This window comes from Leishmania martiniquensis, chromosome 8 (assembly GCF_017916325.1).
Source record: "Leishmania martiniquensis isolate LSCM1 chromosome 8, whole genome shotgun sequence".
Classification (NCBI taxonomy): Eukaryota; Euglenozoa; class Kinetoplastea; order Trypanosomatida; family Trypanosomatidae; genus Leishmania; species Leishmania martiniquensis.
Window position 1 is genome coordinate 454,390 of NC_090143.1, and position 18,111 is coordinate 472,500.

The 18,111-nt window shown below is 64.7% G+C and overlaps 6 protein-coding genes across 6 annotated transcripts; all 6 read left to right on the forward strand.

The window, feature by feature from the left end:
* Positions 1-1,000: 1,000 nt before the first annotated feature.
* LSCM1_07239 (uncharacterized protein) lies at positions 1,001-1,588 on the forward strand (the record flags this gene model as incomplete). Its single annotated transcript, XM_067324621.1, has 1 exon — positions 1,001-1,588. The coding sequence occupies one exon, from the start codon at positions 1,001-1,003 to the stop codon at positions 1,586-1,588; it is 588 nt and encodes a 195-aa protein (XP_067180978.1).
* A 3,456-nt stretch (positions 1,589-5,044) lies between these two features.
* On the forward strand, positions 5,045-6,226 carry LSCM1_07240 (uncharacterized protein; the record flags this gene model as incomplete). The annotated part of the gene is made up of 1 exon (XM_067324622.1): positions 5,045-6,226. One exon carries the CDS (start codon positions 5,045-5,047, stop codon positions 6,224-6,226), a length of 1,182 nt encoding a protein of 393 aa, XP_067180979.1.
* A 1,561-nt stretch (positions 6,227-7,787) lies between these two features.
* On the forward strand, positions 7,788-9,545 carry LSCM1_07241 (uncharacterized protein; the record flags this gene model as incomplete). The annotated part of the gene is made up of 1 exon (XM_067324623.1): positions 7,788-9,545. The coding sequence occupies one exon, from the start codon at positions 7,788-7,790 to the stop codon at positions 9,543-9,545; it is 1,758 nt and encodes a 585-aa protein (XP_067180980.1).
* A 1,337-nt stretch (positions 9,546-10,882) lies between these two features.
* LSCM1_07242 (uncharacterized protein) lies at positions 10,883-12,427 on the forward strand (the record flags this gene model as incomplete). Its single annotated transcript, XM_067324624.1, has 1 exon — positions 10,883-12,427. The coding sequence occupies one exon, from the start codon at positions 10,883-10,885 to the stop codon at positions 12,425-12,427; it is 1,545 nt and encodes a 514-aa protein (XP_067180981.1).
* A 769-nt stretch (positions 12,428-13,196) lies between these two features.
* On the forward strand, positions 13,197-13,502 carry LSCM1_07243 (uncharacterized protein; the record flags this gene model as incomplete). Its single annotated transcript, XM_067324625.1, has 1 exon — positions 13,197-13,502. The coding sequence occupies one exon, from the start codon at positions 13,197-13,199 to the stop codon at positions 13,500-13,502; it is 306 nt and encodes a 101-aa protein (XP_067180982.1).
* A 1,132-nt stretch (positions 13,503-14,634) lies between these two features.
* Positions 14,635-15,966, forward strand: LSCM1_07244 (uncharacterized protein; the record flags this gene model as incomplete). The annotated part of the gene is made up of 1 exon (XM_067324626.1): positions 14,635-15,966. The coding sequence occupies one exon, from the start codon at positions 14,635-14,637 to the stop codon at positions 15,964-15,966; it is 1,332 nt and encodes a 443-aa protein (XP_067180983.1).
* Positions 15,967-18,111: the final 2,145 nt, after the last annotated feature.

An 18,111-nucleotide genomic window follows, 5' to 3' on the forward strand; every position in this document is an offset into this window, starting at 1 on the left:
GTACGCATACGTCTGTCTGTGTGTCGGGTGCAGCGTCAGGCCGACGGCAGTGATGGTGACGATGCCGGTAACGGTGGGCATGATGTAGTGCTCTCCTAGAACCGGTCGTTTCTACACACCACACACACACACATTCATGTGTGTGCGCGTGTGTGTGTCTGTTCTGACCATTGCAGCAAAGGGTGATACCCACGTGACGAAGGCGAGCCACATTGCGGACTTGCGCCCAAAAGAGCTGCTGGGGATCGTCAAGGAGCGTATTCGTGTCTGTGTGTCTGTGTGAGGGGGGAGGGTTAGTGGCAAGTTTGTAGTGTACAGATATATCAACTCGCCCCCCCCCCACACACATCTCCATAAGCGAGCACGTGTGTCTCTGCGCGCCCGCTAAAAGAGTAGTCCCCTTTCCTCCTCTCCAGGGCATCACCACGAGCCTCTCGCCATGTCGCTCAGACAGTCCATCGCCCCACCTTAGGCGTACAGATGTATTCATTCGTGAGCTGAGCTAGTGCAGTATCGGTGGACGCCACAGGAGCGCTGTCTCACCTTTCCCCCCTTCCGACCCTCTCACCTCCTGCGACGCCCCTCGCAGGTGATGCTCATCACATCCGCACACATACGCAAGTATAGTCAGTCACTGTAGGGTGCAATGTGTCGGAGAGGAGACCGCACAACGCAGTAACGGGGTCAGAGCTCCGTATTCTTTTTTTTTCTTCTCCGATACACGCGAAGCCGCCAGCGGCACGCCACAGCGCCCACGCGCGTGGGCGCACTTGAGATATCGGTCTGCGCACGCGAAAGAGGAAGAGAGAGAGAGAGACTGCCTCTGTGTTACTGCCGGAGCGCATCGCCTCCCTCTCCCCTCATACTCCGCTCTTCTCTGCCCCCCTCTCTCTCTCGTTTGCTCCCGTCTGCGCACTCTCGGCCGAAGCCTCTTTGGCGCTATCGCCTCCCCCCCTCCCCCCTCTCCCCTCATTAGCGCGACTCACCGCGAGAGAGCTCCATGCTTCGCCGCACCCCGAGCCGCCTATCAAGCATGTCGAGCTTCACCGGGGTCGAGATAGATCCGTACACGGCGAAGTCCATATTTCTGTTTGGCTTCATCGCGTCCATTGGTTTCTTGTCTGTCTACTCGGTGAAGGAAACGAAGAAGGCGGGACCGATCGAGCTGCCGGAGGAGCTGGAGGCGCAACGAAAGCGACACAACGACCCCCGCCGACCGCCCTGGCCGCTGCTGCACCAGCGCGTCGTGCTGCTCCGCGAAGGCAAAGGCGCGCCGGAGGATATCGGGCTCATGTGGGAGCAGACGAAGCACTACTACCCAGCAGACTGGCTGATCCCGCTGGAACTGACACAGGTGCTCAAGTACTCGAGCGGGAAGTACCTGCAAACATATGTGGCAGACCCCGATGAGATGCGCAAGGAGGTGCTGATGCAGTTACTGAACGTCAAGTACGGCCGCGTCAGCGACCCGAACGGTGGGCGGGTGAACAAGGACGTCGAGGAGATCATCTCGATGGCCGTTGACGACCTCGAGAACATGGACCTGAACCCATCGGCAGATGCTGTGCTCGTCCCCACTCACACGTGACGCCGCTCGATACGAGCTTGTCTCGGGGGAGGGCTGGCGAGAAAGCGGTGGCATCGCGGCAGAGAAGTAGCGCAGACTCGGTGTAGGCGACGCCGACATCGGCGAGGGCGGTCATGTCCGCCAGTCACCCACTCAGACACGTATACACGCCTTTGCGTGTGCTAAGATTTCTTCTTCCATTCTTCCCGTGCAGGCCTTTGTCTCTGACAGAGAGGCCCTTGTCCCCCCATCCCCAGGCCGCCTCACTTGGCCCTCTCTTCCTGTTGCTCTGTCTCTCTGCATGTGCCTGTGCCTGAGCAGCTTTCCTCTCGTCTTCACCCTCCCCACTATCGTCGGGAAGGGGCGGCACAACTGGCCTTCTCGGGCACACCCTTCGACGGCGACAACCACACGAACAAACCTCCGGACATGCCGACACCCGCCCAGACTTCCTCACCACCCCGGTGCACTCCAGCAACCCCTCGCCCCCCCTCACCCTCCACGTTGTATACGGCCTGTCTGCTTGCCTCTTGTGTGCCGGCTGCTGGCACTCTCTTCCCTCTCCTTCCTCTGCTCATCTGACTTCTTGCCGTCTTCCCCATACTCGCCAGCGCCCCACTGACAGTGGGCGGCGCTTCGGGTGCGGGGTGCCCCGTTCTCTCAGTGAGGGGGAGGCCAGGCGCCCCGCCGTCTCCCGTGTCCCTGCCCGTGCGGAACCACCCTTGCTAGTGACACCGGCTCCAGCCCCCTGCGATGCTGGGGAAGACCGTGCGATGCGGTGCCGCTGATGTCGGCGGTGCGTCGGAGCGACCTGCGAGGCTGGCGCGTGTATGCCTTGGGGCGAGCGGCGGTGCTGGGTGTGACTGCGCCGGCGCATGCCTGCATCGCGTGCCCGCGCGGCTGCCTCGCAGGGACGCGGCGATGGGCCCTGTGACGGGCCGTGATGGTGTGGGGGCTCGAGTGGCCTGCGCGAATGGCAGAGAGCGGCGGCGCCGGAAGGAGGGGGCGCTCACACACCTGCATGCCTCTTCTACCTCTCTCTGTCTTCCTTCGTGACGCGTGCGTGTGTGTGTATTCGACTGCTCCCACGCCCTTCATTCAGTCCGCGGAGGTTGCACTGAGGGCCGCTCCTAAGAATGCAGCGCTGAGGAGTACTGCCTCCACCCAATTCGCGAGCGAGGCAGTGGCGAAAAGGGCATCACGGGCAGCCCAGTCGCTGTCTCCGGCTCGTGCGCTGGACTGCGTCCACACGTCGGCCACGCCAAGCACGAAGGGCGTCACCAAAAAACGGAGCGGGTATTTGAAGAGCGTCAGCCAGCCGTGCATCGCCAGCGGAGGTAATCGAAGGGGGTGACGGAGCACGGTGCGGAGTATGAAGGCGGTCGGAGTCGAAGGAGTGCCGAGGAGGGCGATGCGCAGCACCTTCAGTTTGAAACGTGCGGAGAGCTTCAAGCCTTCGCCCCAAGGGGACCGCGGGGACCGCACGCCGAGGCCGAGGTCGTCTTCCATAGTGTGCTCTACGTCAAACGATGCAAGGGGCTCAAGGAGGGCTTCGGGCAAGTGTCGGCTCGAGGGTGTCGAGTACGGCGCTGACACCGGTGAGGCCGACAGGGACGACGGTGAAGTTGAAGCTGCCTGTCGAGCCCGAGCATCTAGTGGGGATGCCCGGCGACCAGGCAGCTATGTCGAGCGTACTACGTGAGCTATTCATCGAGGCTAAGCGCGCGTCTTCACAAAGTGTCGAAGGAGGCGATGGGCAACTTGTACGACTGCCTCGAGACGAGCAGGGCGAGGCCGGCGCAGTAGGGCGCGGGCGTTTGGCAGGTCATGAATGAGCTCGACGCTATCGCCCCACACAATTTCGGATGACGCTGCCATACGCCCATCAATACCGTCCTCGTGCCGGAGAGGATCGATGCTCTCAACACGCTTGTCCAGCTCGAAGAGGCCTCGGCGCTGCTCAGACGAGACGCAGGCGGCATGCGATATCAACAGCGGACAGTGCTGAAGTGGCCGGGCGCGAAGTTCAAACTGGCCGTGGAAGTACGGCCGCAACACGATCGGCCCAACGCACGAAAATCTCGCGCTGCATGGGGCGCGGAGGGTCCACAGGCCAGTGGGGCACAGCCGGACGACGAGTGCCGCCGACTTGCGCTGGAAAGGTCTGCGCACCGCGCCGAAAGGGCCGCGCGTGTGTGCGTGTGAGGGGGGGAGGTGAATAGGAGGGAGCATTTTCGGCGGAGGCATCTGCGTCTCCGGTGCGTACACCACGCCCACCAACTATCAACGGACTTCTCACACCAACAAGAGCGTTGCAGCGCTGATCTTCGAGGCGGCTCCCTGGAAGCCGCCGCATTACGGAGGCTCCGCTCTGTAAAGGGGGGCTGCGCTGCACAAGCCCGCATTCGAAGGACTCGACCAGTCTCAACATGGCGGTGTGGCTCAAGGCGAAGATGGCAACAGAGGCTGCCCGAACACCGCTGCGGCTTCCCTCATTACATTGAGGACGGTGCTGCGCTTTGTTGCATGCACAACTGGCGACTCTCCGTGGGCAACGTGCGCTTGTGAACGTAGCGTCAAGTGCGACAGTGCAGAGGCAGTCATCTGAGTTCGCTTTTCCACCGCCCTCTCTTCTCCTGTCGTACTTCACGTCGCCATTCTGCCCGCACTTGCTGCCTTTGTGCCGAGTGCAAGGGAGGTGGCGATGCGGAGAGTTCCCCTCCACTCCTTCCGCCCACAAAGGTACAGGAGGGGTTGGTGCGTGCAACGTGTACGCATGCGTGTACATTATATATATATATATGAGCCCGTGATGTGTGATGTGACGCCGCGGCCACAACTGCGCGTTTTGTGTAGTCGAAGTGAAGAGGGCGGAGGAAGCGGAGCTGCAATGGCTGCTCTCCGTTGCCAAGCTTGGACGCGTCAAGTCTACGCAACTCTGTTGGGAACGCCGCACGGCGTCGCACTATGTGCACGCCGTCTGTGTCTGTCCGCCTGTGGGCATGTGCTTGTATGTGCACGTCCACAGGCCGTTGCTTTGGAAGCGCGGCATTGCCGAAGGGATGGCGTCTGGCTTGCTTGCCTCGTCTCGCTGCTGCTGCCCCTCATTGTCCGCGCCGTTCCGTTGCTTCCGTGAAAACGTCCCCATACATTTTTCCTCCTCACAGCGTGGACTCGTTCGGTCTCCCTTGCGCTCTCCCCACGCCCTCCCCCGAGACCGTACACCTCTTCACTTCGTACGGGCTCGCACACTCCTTCTGTAGCTGCTTGCCGCACTTCTCCGACCCGTACCGTCTCATGCGCGCGGAGACACATATATATATATATACGTAGCAACGGCTGCAGAAGAGAGACTATTGAAGCCATCGGTTCGTCGCGCGCGCGTGTCGCGCTGGGCTCCGTTGGTCCCTTTCAATCTCCCTCTTTCGCTCTCTCTCGTGCTTTCTTGACAAGAGCTTCTCTCTCATCGGTCGGCTGATGGAGCCGCGCATCGGGTCCCTCGTGCTACGCCGAGACCTTTCCCTGGAGGTGCCGAAGCTGTTGGTTGGCGCGGTGCAGCCGTATCAAACGGTCGCCGGCCCCGCGCTCACCACGACCTTCCTGCAGCATGCAGACCTTCTTCCTTTCCAGCGGGTGACCTTTTCGGACGCCGCTGTAGCTCCACTGTACTTCCACACGCTGCTGCACACCCTCGCCGAATTCGCCGAGACCCCGCGTACGGTTCGGTATAGCGCGACAAAGCTGCGTCATGCCCCTAAGGACAACTTCTGGGACTCCGTCGGCACGCTGAACTGCTTCTACTACTCTACCCACTTGCCGGATGGGGTAGCGACAGAGGCGTCTGCGTTGAGCCAGCATCCTGCCATGGGCGCCGTGGAGCTCGTGCGCCCGGGTCACCGCCGGGAGAGCGACGTCAAGCTGACGCTCTTCAACAACGCCCACCAACCCATCGCATCCATGTTGATGACTGGCCCACCGGGTGCACCGCGCGCGACCGAAGACGACGTAGGAGGGAGTAAACGGGGCCCGGACTCCACCTCCCCCCACGCTCGGAGAGCCTTACCGTATGTGGCGCCGCCCAGTGAGGAGCCCGTGTCCGCCTGTGGCCTCGAATCCGCCGTCGTCATCGGCGGCACACAAGTATGCGGCGGCCTTTACGGTGATCTAATGCCTATGGGTACTAGTGGCGGCTTCGGACAACGCGCCTGCTACACGGTGAAGGACGTTGCCACGTCCTCTATGGCCCCAAGCGCCGCGAACCAAATCAGCGGGGCGGCGGCGGCGGATGAGGAAGAGGCCGCCTCATCTTTGACGCGCACTGTCATGCCGCCGTGGGTGCTCTATGACTGTGTTCAGCGTCTTTTTCTGCGACTCCATAGCAGCGGTGCCTTCGGCGCTGACGTGGCCATTGCACCGACAGAGGGATGGCATGCCTCCGCGCACCACGTCATACAGACTGACGATGCAGTCTTCGGTGTCCCGCTGGAGATTGCCTGCGCCGCGCCGCGTGTCTATCCCAGCTATCGGCTGCATCCATGGCGGCATCAGCTGGGGCTTCCTGCCATCAGCGGTGCCGTACCCTGCGTATGCCTGCGCTGCGAGACGCGGCAGGGTGGCCGGCTTGTTTCCACCGGCGTCTACTACTTCTGCCGGTGGTGAGTAATGCGTGCGTGCATCGGCTGAGTGACAAGTAGTGGTGACGATGACGGGTGTTTTGTGGCGCCTTTCCTCCCTCGTCAGCGATTGTTACCTCCGCCGTTGTTGCCGACGCCACCACAAGCCCGGTGCGTCTCTCTTTCATGGCGTTCCTCCTCCACTACACTGCGCGCGCCCATCTCGCACTTCTCACGTGAGCGTGAGAGAGGCCGCTCACACGCTGCCGGATCGATTCATGCATGCGCTTCGCTGAGTGCCTGCCACCCGGCCTCGCGGTCCCCTCCCCTCAACCATGCCTGCACTTTCTGTCCTCCTCAAGATGTGCCGGCGCGGCTGACAGCGCGTGTTCATTTCATCGCTGAGTCTACCGCATACACGCAGACACCCACGGAAAGCGCCCCCTTCTCACTGCCCACTGCGCGACTCATCGTGGCCGCCTTGCCGTCCACAGTTTACCTTCACTCAGGTACGACCGTGCCAGCGCCAAGGCAGTCACCGCAGTGTGGGAAGTCCGGGGCGCTTTCATTCTCTCGTCGCACTTTGACGAGATCACTGCCTCGCTTTCTTTCCTCCCTTTTCGTGTAATAAACTCTCCACCAATAACAGTGGGTGCGGGGTGCCCCGCTCTCTCAGTGAGGGGGAGGCCAGGCACCCTGCCGTCTCCCGTGTCCCTGCCCGTGCGGAACCACCCTTGCTAGTGACACCGGCTCCAGCCCCCTGCGATGCTGGGGAAGACCGTGCGATGCGGTGCCGCTGATGTCGGCGGCCGGGGCCGTGGGCGGCGGTGCGTCGGAGCGACCTGCGAGGCTGGCGCGTGTATGCCTTGGGGCGAGCGGCGGTGCTGGGTGTGACTGCGCCGGCGCATGCCTGCATCGCGTGCCCGCGCGGCTGCCTCGCAGGGACGCGGCGATGGGCCCTGTGACGGGCCGTGATGGTGTGGGGGCTCGAGTGGCCTGCGCGAATGGCAGAGAGCGGCGGCGCCGGAAGGAGGGGGCGCTCACACACCTGCATGCCTCTTCTACCTCGCTGCCGGACCTCTGTCTCTCTCTCTCTGTCCCGCCGTTCTCTTGACCCTTTCTCGTCTGCTCTCACTGTCTCTCTCCCACCGCGTGCACATCACCGCGCACACAGGCATGCGTGGGCTGTCGCAGTTGGCCACTAGCTGTACTCGCCCCCGTGCCGCACCTCCGCTGTACTCCCCCTCTCATTTCCCCATTAGGCGCATCAGTCTGAGTTTCTGTGGACGCCTGCTTACGTGCCTGCACCATTCCCCTCTGCCGTCTGCCTGTCTCCCTCCTGCGTGTGTATGTGTGTGTGCCCGCGTCTGTACACGCGTACGGCCCTTTCCACGCGCGCGCACAGCCCCCCTCCCCCCTCATAGGCGCACTCCTGCAGCGGCGGGCTCGGCTGTGTTGGGTGCCGGCGAGGCTTCTGTCGACCTCTGTGCCTTTGCCCCTCTCTCGCGCTGTGTGTGGCTGCAGTGCTGCTGCGGGCACGCATCGATCGGCGAGTACATAGACGGCGAGGGCTCGGCTGTCTGGTTAGACACGGCGCGGCGGCACCCATGCCGAAGCCGAAGAAGGGCGGCGGACGAGGGACGGCTGTGAAAAATTTGTGGGACATCTGCGACTTGCAGGTGGCGGCGCCGGACGGCGGCAGCGGCACCAACGACACTCATGAGCGCCCGCTCGGCGCCGCCACGGCGGGGACCTATCGCCGCCCACGGCCCGTGCGGCATGTCGACCCCGCCGTGCTGAAGCGCTCCTTCATGCTGCAGAACTTCCAGTTCGTTCTTCGCGCCGAACTGCTGACGATCACGTCTGCGCAAGGGCTGCCGCAGGGCCAGCGCCGACTGATGGAGTGCATCCAGCTCAGCGACAGCCTGGTGCCGTGGGAGACGGTGCACTCGGTCGTCGTGCGTGCCACTGCTGAGGAGTTCCAGTGCCCCATCTGCATGGAGGCGCCGGTAGCGCCGCGCATCACGGAGTGCGGCCACGTGTACTGCCTGCCGTGCATCCTGCAGTACATGAGCCGCCAGAAGGCGGCCGGCGCGCAGCGCAAGTGCCCGATGTGCCACGACCTCCTCACGCCGTACACGCTGCGCCCCTGCGTGCTGCAGTCGGTGCAGCCGCTGAGGGCCGGGGTGCAGGCCCGCTTTGACCTCTTCAAGCGACACCGCAACTCGTGTGTGCTGCGCCGCTGCGACGACCCCTTTCTCTTATCGCCGCCGCCGCCGTCCTCGGCGAAGGGCGTAGCGATTCACCTCCCGACCTACATGGAGCCGATCTCGTGCCAGAGTCGGTACGTGCTGACAACCCCGCAGTATGAGGCGGGGCGGCGCGACGCCGACGGCGCGGGCATTTTGGAGCGGATGCGCGAGCTGGAGCAGCTGGCCCAGCCGCTGAGCGAGTACGACGCGGAGGTGGAGCGATTCTTGCTAGAGGCGCTGGAGGAGGTGACGAAGGAGCCGAAGGGGCTGCCGCCGTCGATGCTGCGCAACTCGCCGCCCATGGCGCCGCGCCCCGCCGCAACGGCGGAGGGCGAGGACGACTACCTCGAGCTGTACGCTGACGGTGAGGGGCAGCCGTACTATCTGCACATGCTGACCGTGAAGATGCTCAAGCACGACGCGAAGCTGCGCAACGCGCCACTGCCTGAGACGGTGACGGGCGCGGTGGAGGAGGTGGTGACGATGGAGCAGACGGAGGAGACGCGCCGCATCTACAAAGTCTTCTCGCACGTCCCACTGCACGGCACGATCAAGCTGTGCATCGTCAACGTGGATCATCTCGTCCTGCCGGAGACCCGTGCGGCTTTTGCCGCCACGCTGCAGAGGCTGGCGAGGGACAGGGCGCAGCGCCGCCATCGCGACGACCTCGCCGCCAGCGAGGATGCGTCGTGGAGGCAGTACTTGATGAGGTACAGCAACCGCAGCGGCGTCCGCGGCGGTGACAGCTCGGGCTTCTCGCCGGATACGGCGCCGTCCGACTTCTCCATCGACACTGAGAGCCTGCCGTACCTGAAGCTTCCCTCGACGGGCTCTGCGGGCAGCGACCACGGGCTGCCCCCCAACACGCTCGACACGCGTCAGCGTGCGACCAAGCGGCAAGAGCTGCAGTCGCTGCTGGTCGACTCGATGGGGGCGCCTCCGTCACGCGGTGGCTCAGTAACGACGGCCCTCACGGCGCCAGCGACGAACACCTCGAGCGCCATCGCGGCCGGCTGCTGGACTCAGGGGAGTGCAGCCAAGCTGTTCGCCAAGGCGGAGAGGAAGGAGGCGATCAAAGCGACCTGGGGCGGACACGTGTTCACCCCCAAGTAGTCCTCGCTGCTCAGGTGTGACGCTGGCGCTCTCCTTCCCCTCCCCGCTGCGGGCCTCTCCGCGAGTGGCTCGGCGCGCATGCGTGCACGTCTCTGCCGCGCCCGGTGGTACGCACACAGAGACCCGCGCGTCGGCGCATGCGGATGTGTAGCGGTGTGAGGCTTGCTCGCGCTGAAGTGCGGCGTGCAGTGCCGTGTGGGGGTCTGTGTGGAGGGCGGAGCGGGGGCTAGAGAGGGGACGAGCGAGGCGGCTCCGTGGCGCAGGGGTGTTGCTATCGGCGTCGATGCCGCCCTCCACTCTTTCCCCCACCCTGCACACGCGCGCTCTGTGCGCTCACCGCGCCTCGCGCAGCCGCTCGCTCTGCGCCCGCGCCCACGCCGACACGCGCACTTCCAGAGCGCAGCACCCCTCCCTCCTCGGCGAGCTCTCCGAGGTCGGCCTGCCGCTGCTCCTCTCTTCTGAGCCTCTCACTCTCCTTCTGTTTCCGTTCTCGAACACGAGTTGGCGGCCACCTCGCGCTGTGCGATGGGGGTGACGCGTGTGTCTGTGCGCGCGGCGACGGGGCCTATTCGCATTGCAAAGGAGACGCAACAGGACGACGACGCGACTCTCGACACGCGCGGCCGCTGCCATGCGTGCGCCTCTCTCTGTATCCATGGGATACCCACTGACGCTCTCTCTCTCTGTCTCTTTCGCGCTGTCTCACCACCGATGTGCGCGGACGCGACGGGGCGTGCGAGTCTCTGGGCATCCACCCCTCCCGCTCGACTGCGGCTACTGCCCTTCGGTGTAAGCGCCGCATCACGGACGAGCGTGCATGTGCTTGTGCGCTCGTGGAGGACACTGGCACCACCGTACGCGCCACGTGGCCCTCTCTGCACCGAAGCGCAGGCGCTCACGTGTGAAGGCGCATTGTGTGGGCTTGCGCTGCTGCACCTGTGCGGCCTTTCCCTCTGCCCTCCTCCTTCACCCTCCCCTCTCTCCTCTCTGGGCTGCCCTGTGAGCGGCGCGTTGAGCCGCTGAGGGCCTCAGTGGTGACGCCACCTCTCTTTCCGCACACATACACACATGCAGAGACACCCTCGGGCACGCATACCCCCACATAGACGCTGCGGAGTACATCCCTGCGAGCGCGCCACACGCTGACGCATAGACGGGGCGCGCACGTGCTGCGCACCGCCCCACTCACTGACTTATCGACTCCTGCGCGCTGCGGCTGCTTCGCTGTCGCCTCGCTGCCCGTCTTGCGTGGCCGACGGACTGCTGCCGCCGCACCATCAGCTGCACTGCCTCTCCGCCTTCTCTTTGGACGTCTTTGCGTTGTGGCGCTCGGCCGGATGTGGAGGACGGAGGAGAACATCTTTGCGCGCACGCGGCCTGCGCGGCTCGACACGCAGTACAGCAGCACGAGCGCCTGTATGCCGTCAGCGCCTGCGGGTGCGTTGGCGCCGCCGCGGTGGTTTCATGTCCCCGGGAGCGGCGTGCGGGACGCGCGGGCGCCGCCTGAGGGCCTTGTCACATCCGCCGATCTGTCCTCCTCGCTGCAGCAGCAGCGGAGCGCGTTGCTCGACCACCGCGGTACTGCGGACGCTTCTGCGCAGGAGCTGGTGTGGGACGGCAGCGACGCCGATGGGCGCCGCTGGGGCGCCGCTGGGCCCCCCATGGTGACGCAGCGGCGGCTGCCCTGCGCTTCGCGCGGTGGTGCGGACACTCGCGCCGCTTGCTCGCTGGGGGGCCCCCTCCGCCAGCCCCCCGCGCGTCCCCCGCACGATACAGGCGCAGACGACACGTCGTCGGAGGTGAGTCGGCTGCTCCGCCGTTACCGGGACGAGAACGCGCGGCTGCGTGAGCAGCTAAAGGCGAAGGAGCTGAACGAGGCGCACATCATGGCGAAGCTCGAGGAGACAAGTCGCAGGTACGCACACCTGCAGCTGGCATGGCAGCGCGCCGCCAGGGACACACCGGGGCCGCTGCTGCAGAGCGTAGACGACAACGTGGGCGCTGCTCAGAGCGTGGGCAGCTGCGATGGGAAGGCGCACGAGACGGTGCAGTCGCTGCTCGCGCAGAGGGAGGCTGAGGTGCGCGAGCTGCAGGGGCGAGTGGATGCGTATCGCGAGGCGTTGCAGCGCTCTCGCGCCCACGCGGCGCAGCTGGCGGGGGAGCGGCCCGGCGCTCCTGCACCCTGCAGCTGCTGCGCAGGCAGCGGCGCCAGCGCGAGCGTCTCGCCCACGTCGCTCCACGCGCTCCTCCTGCAGTCGCTGAACACTGCGGACTACCTGGTGAAGGTGTTCAACGCGCTCCAGCACTGCCACTGCACGCGGCACGGAGGTACCTACGACAGCGCCAGTGGCTGGTGCCGCCGCAGCCTCCACGACTGCAAGCTGCGCTGCCTCCAGGCGGCCATGAAGGGCGCACCCATGAGCCCCGAGCTACTGGAGCTGGAGGATGGACCGGAGAACGACACGGCCGCTGCGAACATGGAGGCGGCAGCCGCGGTGCGAGAGGAGCTGCTTTACTGTGAGGCCGTGGCCGTCCGCCTCGCGGCGTCCCTGCTGGGCCGCGAGAAGTTTGCCGATGATGACGCTGCCCGGCCTGTCACCGCCGCCGCCACCACCGCACCGTCAGAGAAGGCAGCGCCGCCGCCATCTCCTGTCGCACCTGGCCCACCGGCAGCGCTTGAGGTGGCCGCGCCCGCCGCTGTAGCGACGGCGGCGGTGGATGGCACTGAGGGTGACGACAGCGGCGAGGAGAGCGTGGGGGCGAGCGAGAGGAACGCGGAGGAGGGCGGGCGCGGCACGGCGTGGTACGCGGATGCCGTACGCGAGCCGCGACGCCGCCCTTCGCGATGCCGCCCCGATATTAGTGACTGCGAGGTGCAGTAGTGCAGCGGCATGCATGGCTGTGACGGCAACGGTGGCGGGAGTGGGTGGGCAATGGACCGTATGTGCGTGCGTGGCGCACTGCTCTCGGACTCCGCACGGACGCCTGCCGCCCCTTCCCCTGATGCATCTCCCTCCGCTCGCCTTTTTCTACCACGCAGAGCACCTGACCAGGCGCATGCTGCGTGGGTGCGGCTCAGGGGCACGGTGTTTGTGGGTGAGCCCGCAGGAATAGGCAGCGCCTCCGCGGGGGCGTCTGCACTGCAGGGCGGGCCGCCACACGCACGCGCGCCCCCCTCTTCCCTCTCTGCGTGTGCCGTATACGCATCCCTCCTTGGCTTGCCGCTGCCCTCTGCTCTCGGCCTCTCCTCCTCTGTGCTCCCCTGGCGCGGCGCCAAGCGTCTCTTGGTTACCCTCTCTTTCTCTCCACGCGTGGCTCGCCTGTGGTGGGCCTCTCTCTCTCCCTCTGTGATGATGCGTGCTGCTCTGCATCGCTGCCCCCCACGCTCCTCGCCATCAACTCCCCCCTCATTTTCTGGAACTCGCCTCTCTGATAACCCGACGGCACCCGCCCACACGCACAATGGCACTGCCCCTGCACGCAGTCTTGCTGGCACCGTGAAGGACCGTCTTTGCCACACACACACACACGTACGAGTCGGCCGCTCACTCACTGTTTTGCCCTAACGAAGTGCTCCCGTGTGCGCCTCCTCACTTTGCCCCTCGTCTCACCCGCCCCCTTTAGCCGGTCGACCCCTGTTGTGTGCCCCTCATGTCTCAGCAGCTCGCCTTCCATGACGTGTCGAACGACGCCATTCAGCACATGCAGGCCAGCGAGGCGCTGCAGAAGCACCTTGAGAACGCCCAGCTGGCGCACCGCGTGTGTGTCGCCAAAGCGCTGAAGGCGAACGAGCCGCCGGTGGAGAAGTGCGCGCTGACTTGGGGTGAGGTGGTGATGCGCTACAACCAGTGGTCCGAGTACCGCCCCGCTTTCCAGGACGGTGACGCACAGAGGAGGTACTCGAAGTACTGGACCAAGAAGCGGCTGGCGGCTGACGACAGCAACCCGTATAAGTAAGCTGAGGGGCGGTCTGAGTAAGTTCGCCCGTGCGCGCATGAGTCTGAGGGCGCGTGTATGAGTGTGTGTGCGCGGAGGGGGGGCGGTGATTTTCCACCTCCCTCAGTCTCCCCTCCTGTGGCATGACCGAACGCTGCGCACCCACGCAGGCGCGCCTGTCTTTTAGGAATCGCACGTTTGACTGCGGGGCCGCCGCCCCTCCCCTCGCCTTCTCCTCCTCCCTCCCGCTGCTCGGCCTTCCCATGCGCGCGCACACACACAGGCCCGCGCGAGTCGCACGTGCGTGTGTCTCTTTGCCTCTCCGCATGCGTGTGCGCGCGCATAGGAGGGCCGAGCAGCGGGAGGGGAGGAGGAGAAGGCGAGGGGAGGGGCGGCGGCTCCGGTAGGTATAGGGAGGCGGTTGCTGTGCAGCTTGTTCCCCTCGCTCCCGCCTAGCACGCAAGCGCACTCACACAGGCCCGTATCGACACGGTGCTCGACGGTGCCGCCTGCTTTTTCTCTGCGCGCACTGCGTTGGTGTGTGTGTTGCCGGGTGCCCCGGCGGCGGCGGCGTGTCTCTGTGATATCCCTCCCCTTCTCTTGTTAGCGAAGGCAGCCACAAAGGCGAGACCAGTAGACATCGGCAGCCGACCCGACAGGCGGCAAGGCCGCTTCGCTCCGCAGCCCTGCAGTCGACCGCGCAGGTGCCCGGTCCGCCCCCTGCTTATGCCTGCATCCTCTAGGCCACTCCGCACCCAATGCACGCGAGTCCCTCGCCGCCCCCTTCCTTCCTCCGATACGCACACACGCACACACACACGCACACACACACGCACACACACACAAACATACGCGCGGGCATGTGTATTTCAATAGATGTGCGGATCTTCAACGGATCGTAGCGCAGAAGGCGAAGCCATAGCGGTCCATCTGTTCTCCTCTCGCACATCACCACTGATGGGTCTCTTCTTCTGCTGATCGCTGATTCGTCACGACGGAGAGGGAGAGACGGCGGCCAACACTGCGTAGCGACTGTAGACGGTTCCCTCCCCCTTCACACGCGCCGCTGCTCTAGCCTACTCACCACGCGTGCCTCTGTTCCCCTTTTTGTTTCGCTGCCGCCTCTGGCGGGTGTGTGGGCGCTGGGCGAGATATGCCGCCCCCGCTTTCGTCACCAGGAAGAGCCTCCACCTCCTGCGCGGCGGCAGGCGTCGCCACTGCCAACGTTGTCACCACCGGTAGCAGCAGCATCAGCAGGAGCGGCTGCTACCTCCTCGTATGGGTCGAGGGGGGAGAGATGCCGGTGTACGCGTGCACCGCACCTCTTCCTTTTAGGGGGACCTCCAGGCCGTTCCACTCTGCGGCTACTGCAGGTTTCGCTGCCGTTCCAGCGGTGAACGTTGTGGCGCTGCGGCGCTTCTTTGCCGCTGTCGCTCTTCTTTCATCCCCGCCGCCGACAGCGGAGGCTAGGGCAGGCAGTCATCGAGCAGCGGTGCCTTGCGGCTACTCTTCCGCTCTGGGGACGTCAGTGCTGCACGCCGCCCTTCCACAGGGCCTTGTGAGCGCGTTCGGCGCGTCACTTCCGTACTACTGCGTGGCCGTGTTAGCCCCAGACACTGCTGCCGCAGTCGACAAAGAGCTGGTGGCCTGGCTGGTCTCCAGTGCGGTGGCGGCGCTGCGCCCCGAGTCGTGGGCAACGCAGCCGTTGTCGACTGGGCAGGCGCACAGCGCGGTGCTTCTAGCGCCTCCCGCTGATGCCCCAGACTTGTGTTCGCAGCTTGGCGAGTACGGCGCTGCCGAGGTCAGCAGGGCTCATGCCGACGCCGCTGCGATGGAGAGCTATGGCGTTCGAGAGGTGCTGACGGACAGTGCCGCTCAGTCTTCCCTCGCCGCGGTGCTGGAGGAGTTCGGGTCGTGCCGTGACTCGCCGGTTGCTACTGCGATCAGCACCCTTCTCCGAAGTTGCTGGGCACCTTTCGTGATGCCGCCCCCCGCCGCTGCAGCTCCCGTGCGCATCTCGCTCGCTGGGTATTTCATCCTTCCGTACCCGCCCTGCTCTCATGCGAGCGGCGAGGCGCACCGTGTTGAGGCCGCCACCGAAGGCTGTGCCGTTGTATCTCCAGTGCTCACGCTGCACGCGTGCTCGGCAGACTGCCGAGAGGCGCTGCGCCTCCTCGCTGCTTTTTGCAGTGGCCGCGCAAGCGACCTCGAGCAAGCTCATTGCACGGCCACCGCGCCTCTTGCAGTCCTCCCCCTCGGTGACAGCAGCGGTGGCGGCAGTGCGGCGGCCCTGATCGCGGCCAGCGCCGGATGTGTGCACCCCCATGCGGTTCTGTACCAGGTGGTGCTGGCCCACTGCGAGCGTCCCCTCTGCGGCGCGGCTGCCGGCCGCGCAGCAGCCTATGTCCACTACTTGAGCACCAGCGAGGTCGCTGCCTGGGGAACGCCCTGGCATCCCGACGCGCTACTCAGCGTGTGGGCATGACGTGCTTCTTGTGGCGTATGTGCCCGTGTGTGTGCGTGGATGTGCACACTGAGAATGAAGAGAACTGCCTTTCTACCGCTGCACATGCTCCTGCCTTTGTGTGCGCCTGCAGCTGCGCTGCCTGCGCCATTGGCGGCGCTCCGTGGATGTGCTACTCGGCATCTGTCGCGGTGAAGCGTGGCGCCCGCTCGCTTCCTGTGTGTCCGCGCGCCGTCTGCGGGATGACTTTCTTCCTGCTGTCTCTCTTTCCCTCCACTGCCCCCCCCCGTCTGTCACCTGACTGCCTTTTTCCTCTCTCCTCCCATCGCACCTCCTCGCAGGCACAATTCGCACATCGAGGCCGCCCTTTTCTCTCCCGCCACCTCTCTATCCTTCCCTCCCCTCAGCCCTCTCACCAGTCACGATGACGAAACTGACTGTTGTGTGCCGCGCCGTGTCGAGTGCGCTCCAGAAGCAGACGTGTGAGCTGACGTGCATCGAGCGCCAGGAGATTTCGCTCCCTATCGTCCAGGATGAACACGAGGCGTACGTGCGCGTGTTCAAGGAGATGATCGAGCAAGGCTACAACATCGACCTGATCGAGCTGCCGGCGCTGAATGAACTGCCAGACTCGATGTTCGTGGAGGACGTGTCGATGCTGTACAACACGTGCGCCGTCATCACGCGCCCTGGTGCGCCGTCGCGGCGCCCGGAGGTGGACCCGATTGTGGACATGGTGAAGGGGCTGCGCCCAGAGAACTACCGCATCCAAGAGCCGGGCACTGTCGACGGCGGCGACGTGCTGCATGTTGCGAACTCGAGGTACGTGTTCGTGGGCAAGTCAACGCGCTCGAACGACGCGGGGTTCTTGCAGATGAAGGAGTACCTCGGCAAGCAAGGGCTGGAGTGCGTGCAGTGTGTTGTGAGGCATTGCTTGCACCTGAAGTGTGCGGTGAGCTCTTTGTCAGAAGACACGCTGCTGCTGAGCCCTCAGTGGGTCGACCCGACGATATTCACGTCGCGCGGGTTCGAAGTGATCGAGGTGGCCGAATGTGAGCCGGATGGCGCAAACGTGCTGACTTTCATCGCGGAGAAGGACGGCAAGCCGCTGCGCACGATAGTGTCGGCCGCTGCGTTCCCCAAGACTGCGTTGCGCATCAAGGCGTTCGCGGAAGCGGAGACTGCGCAGGGCCGCCCGACGCGCCACGTGATATTGAAGGCGGACGAGATGGCGAAGGCGGAGGGCTCGCTGACATGCTGCTCGCTTCTGTGCTACTGCCCGTAGGCGCTTGACTTGCTTGAGCGCGTTCCACCGGCGGCAGAGGGGGAGGGGAAGATGGCATTGGAGCGTTTTCTTCCCCTCTCCGCTCCCTGCTGTCACGGCTGTGTGCCCTGTGTGCTGTGTCTGAATGTGTGCACACGTAGTGCGCATCCTTCGCGACATCGTCAGGCTTCCACAGCACAAGGGTGCGTGCTGTGTGACATGCGCTCGAGCTCATTTCTACACAGACACACACTCTCACGAGTCGACGCGCACGGTACATCGAGGCGAGAGGAGGGGGGCGTGAGGCGGAACAGAATCGCTGTTCGGCAGGCCGCCTAACCCCATTGAGCCGCCGCCCTCTCCGCTCGTGCCGTCTTTGTGCTTCTTTGCCTTTGCCTTTCTTTTCTTTCGATTTCTTTTGTTTCGCAATCGTGTCTCGGTGTGTGCGTGTGGGCGGGCGGGATGGGGGCGTGTGAGGGGGATGGGCGGGAAATCGTCGGCTTCCAAACCTGATAAGCACTGAGACATCCTCTGCCCGCCCTTCTCTCTGCCCCCTTTACCCACCACCGCCAATTCAGGAGACACGCTCGGCCACATGCTTCTGCTTCTGCTTCCCCCCTCCCCTTCACCCCGCTCGCGTATACGCGGCTGCGCACACACAGGCCCGCACGGCAGTCTCACCACTCGATGCACCGCCTGTGTGCGAGTAGGTGTGCTTGCTGGTCAAAGACGCGCGAGTGTCTGTGTGTGTGTGCGAGGTGTCCTCCCGCTCCCTTTCTCTCCTCTGCTTCGTTTCCTCCGCCTCTTTGGCTGTCTTTATTCGTCCTTCTAACGACTGGGCCGTATGGTGCTCGTGATTAGCTTTTACCTAACGTAATCTTCGCCCCTCTCCCGCTAGCGTC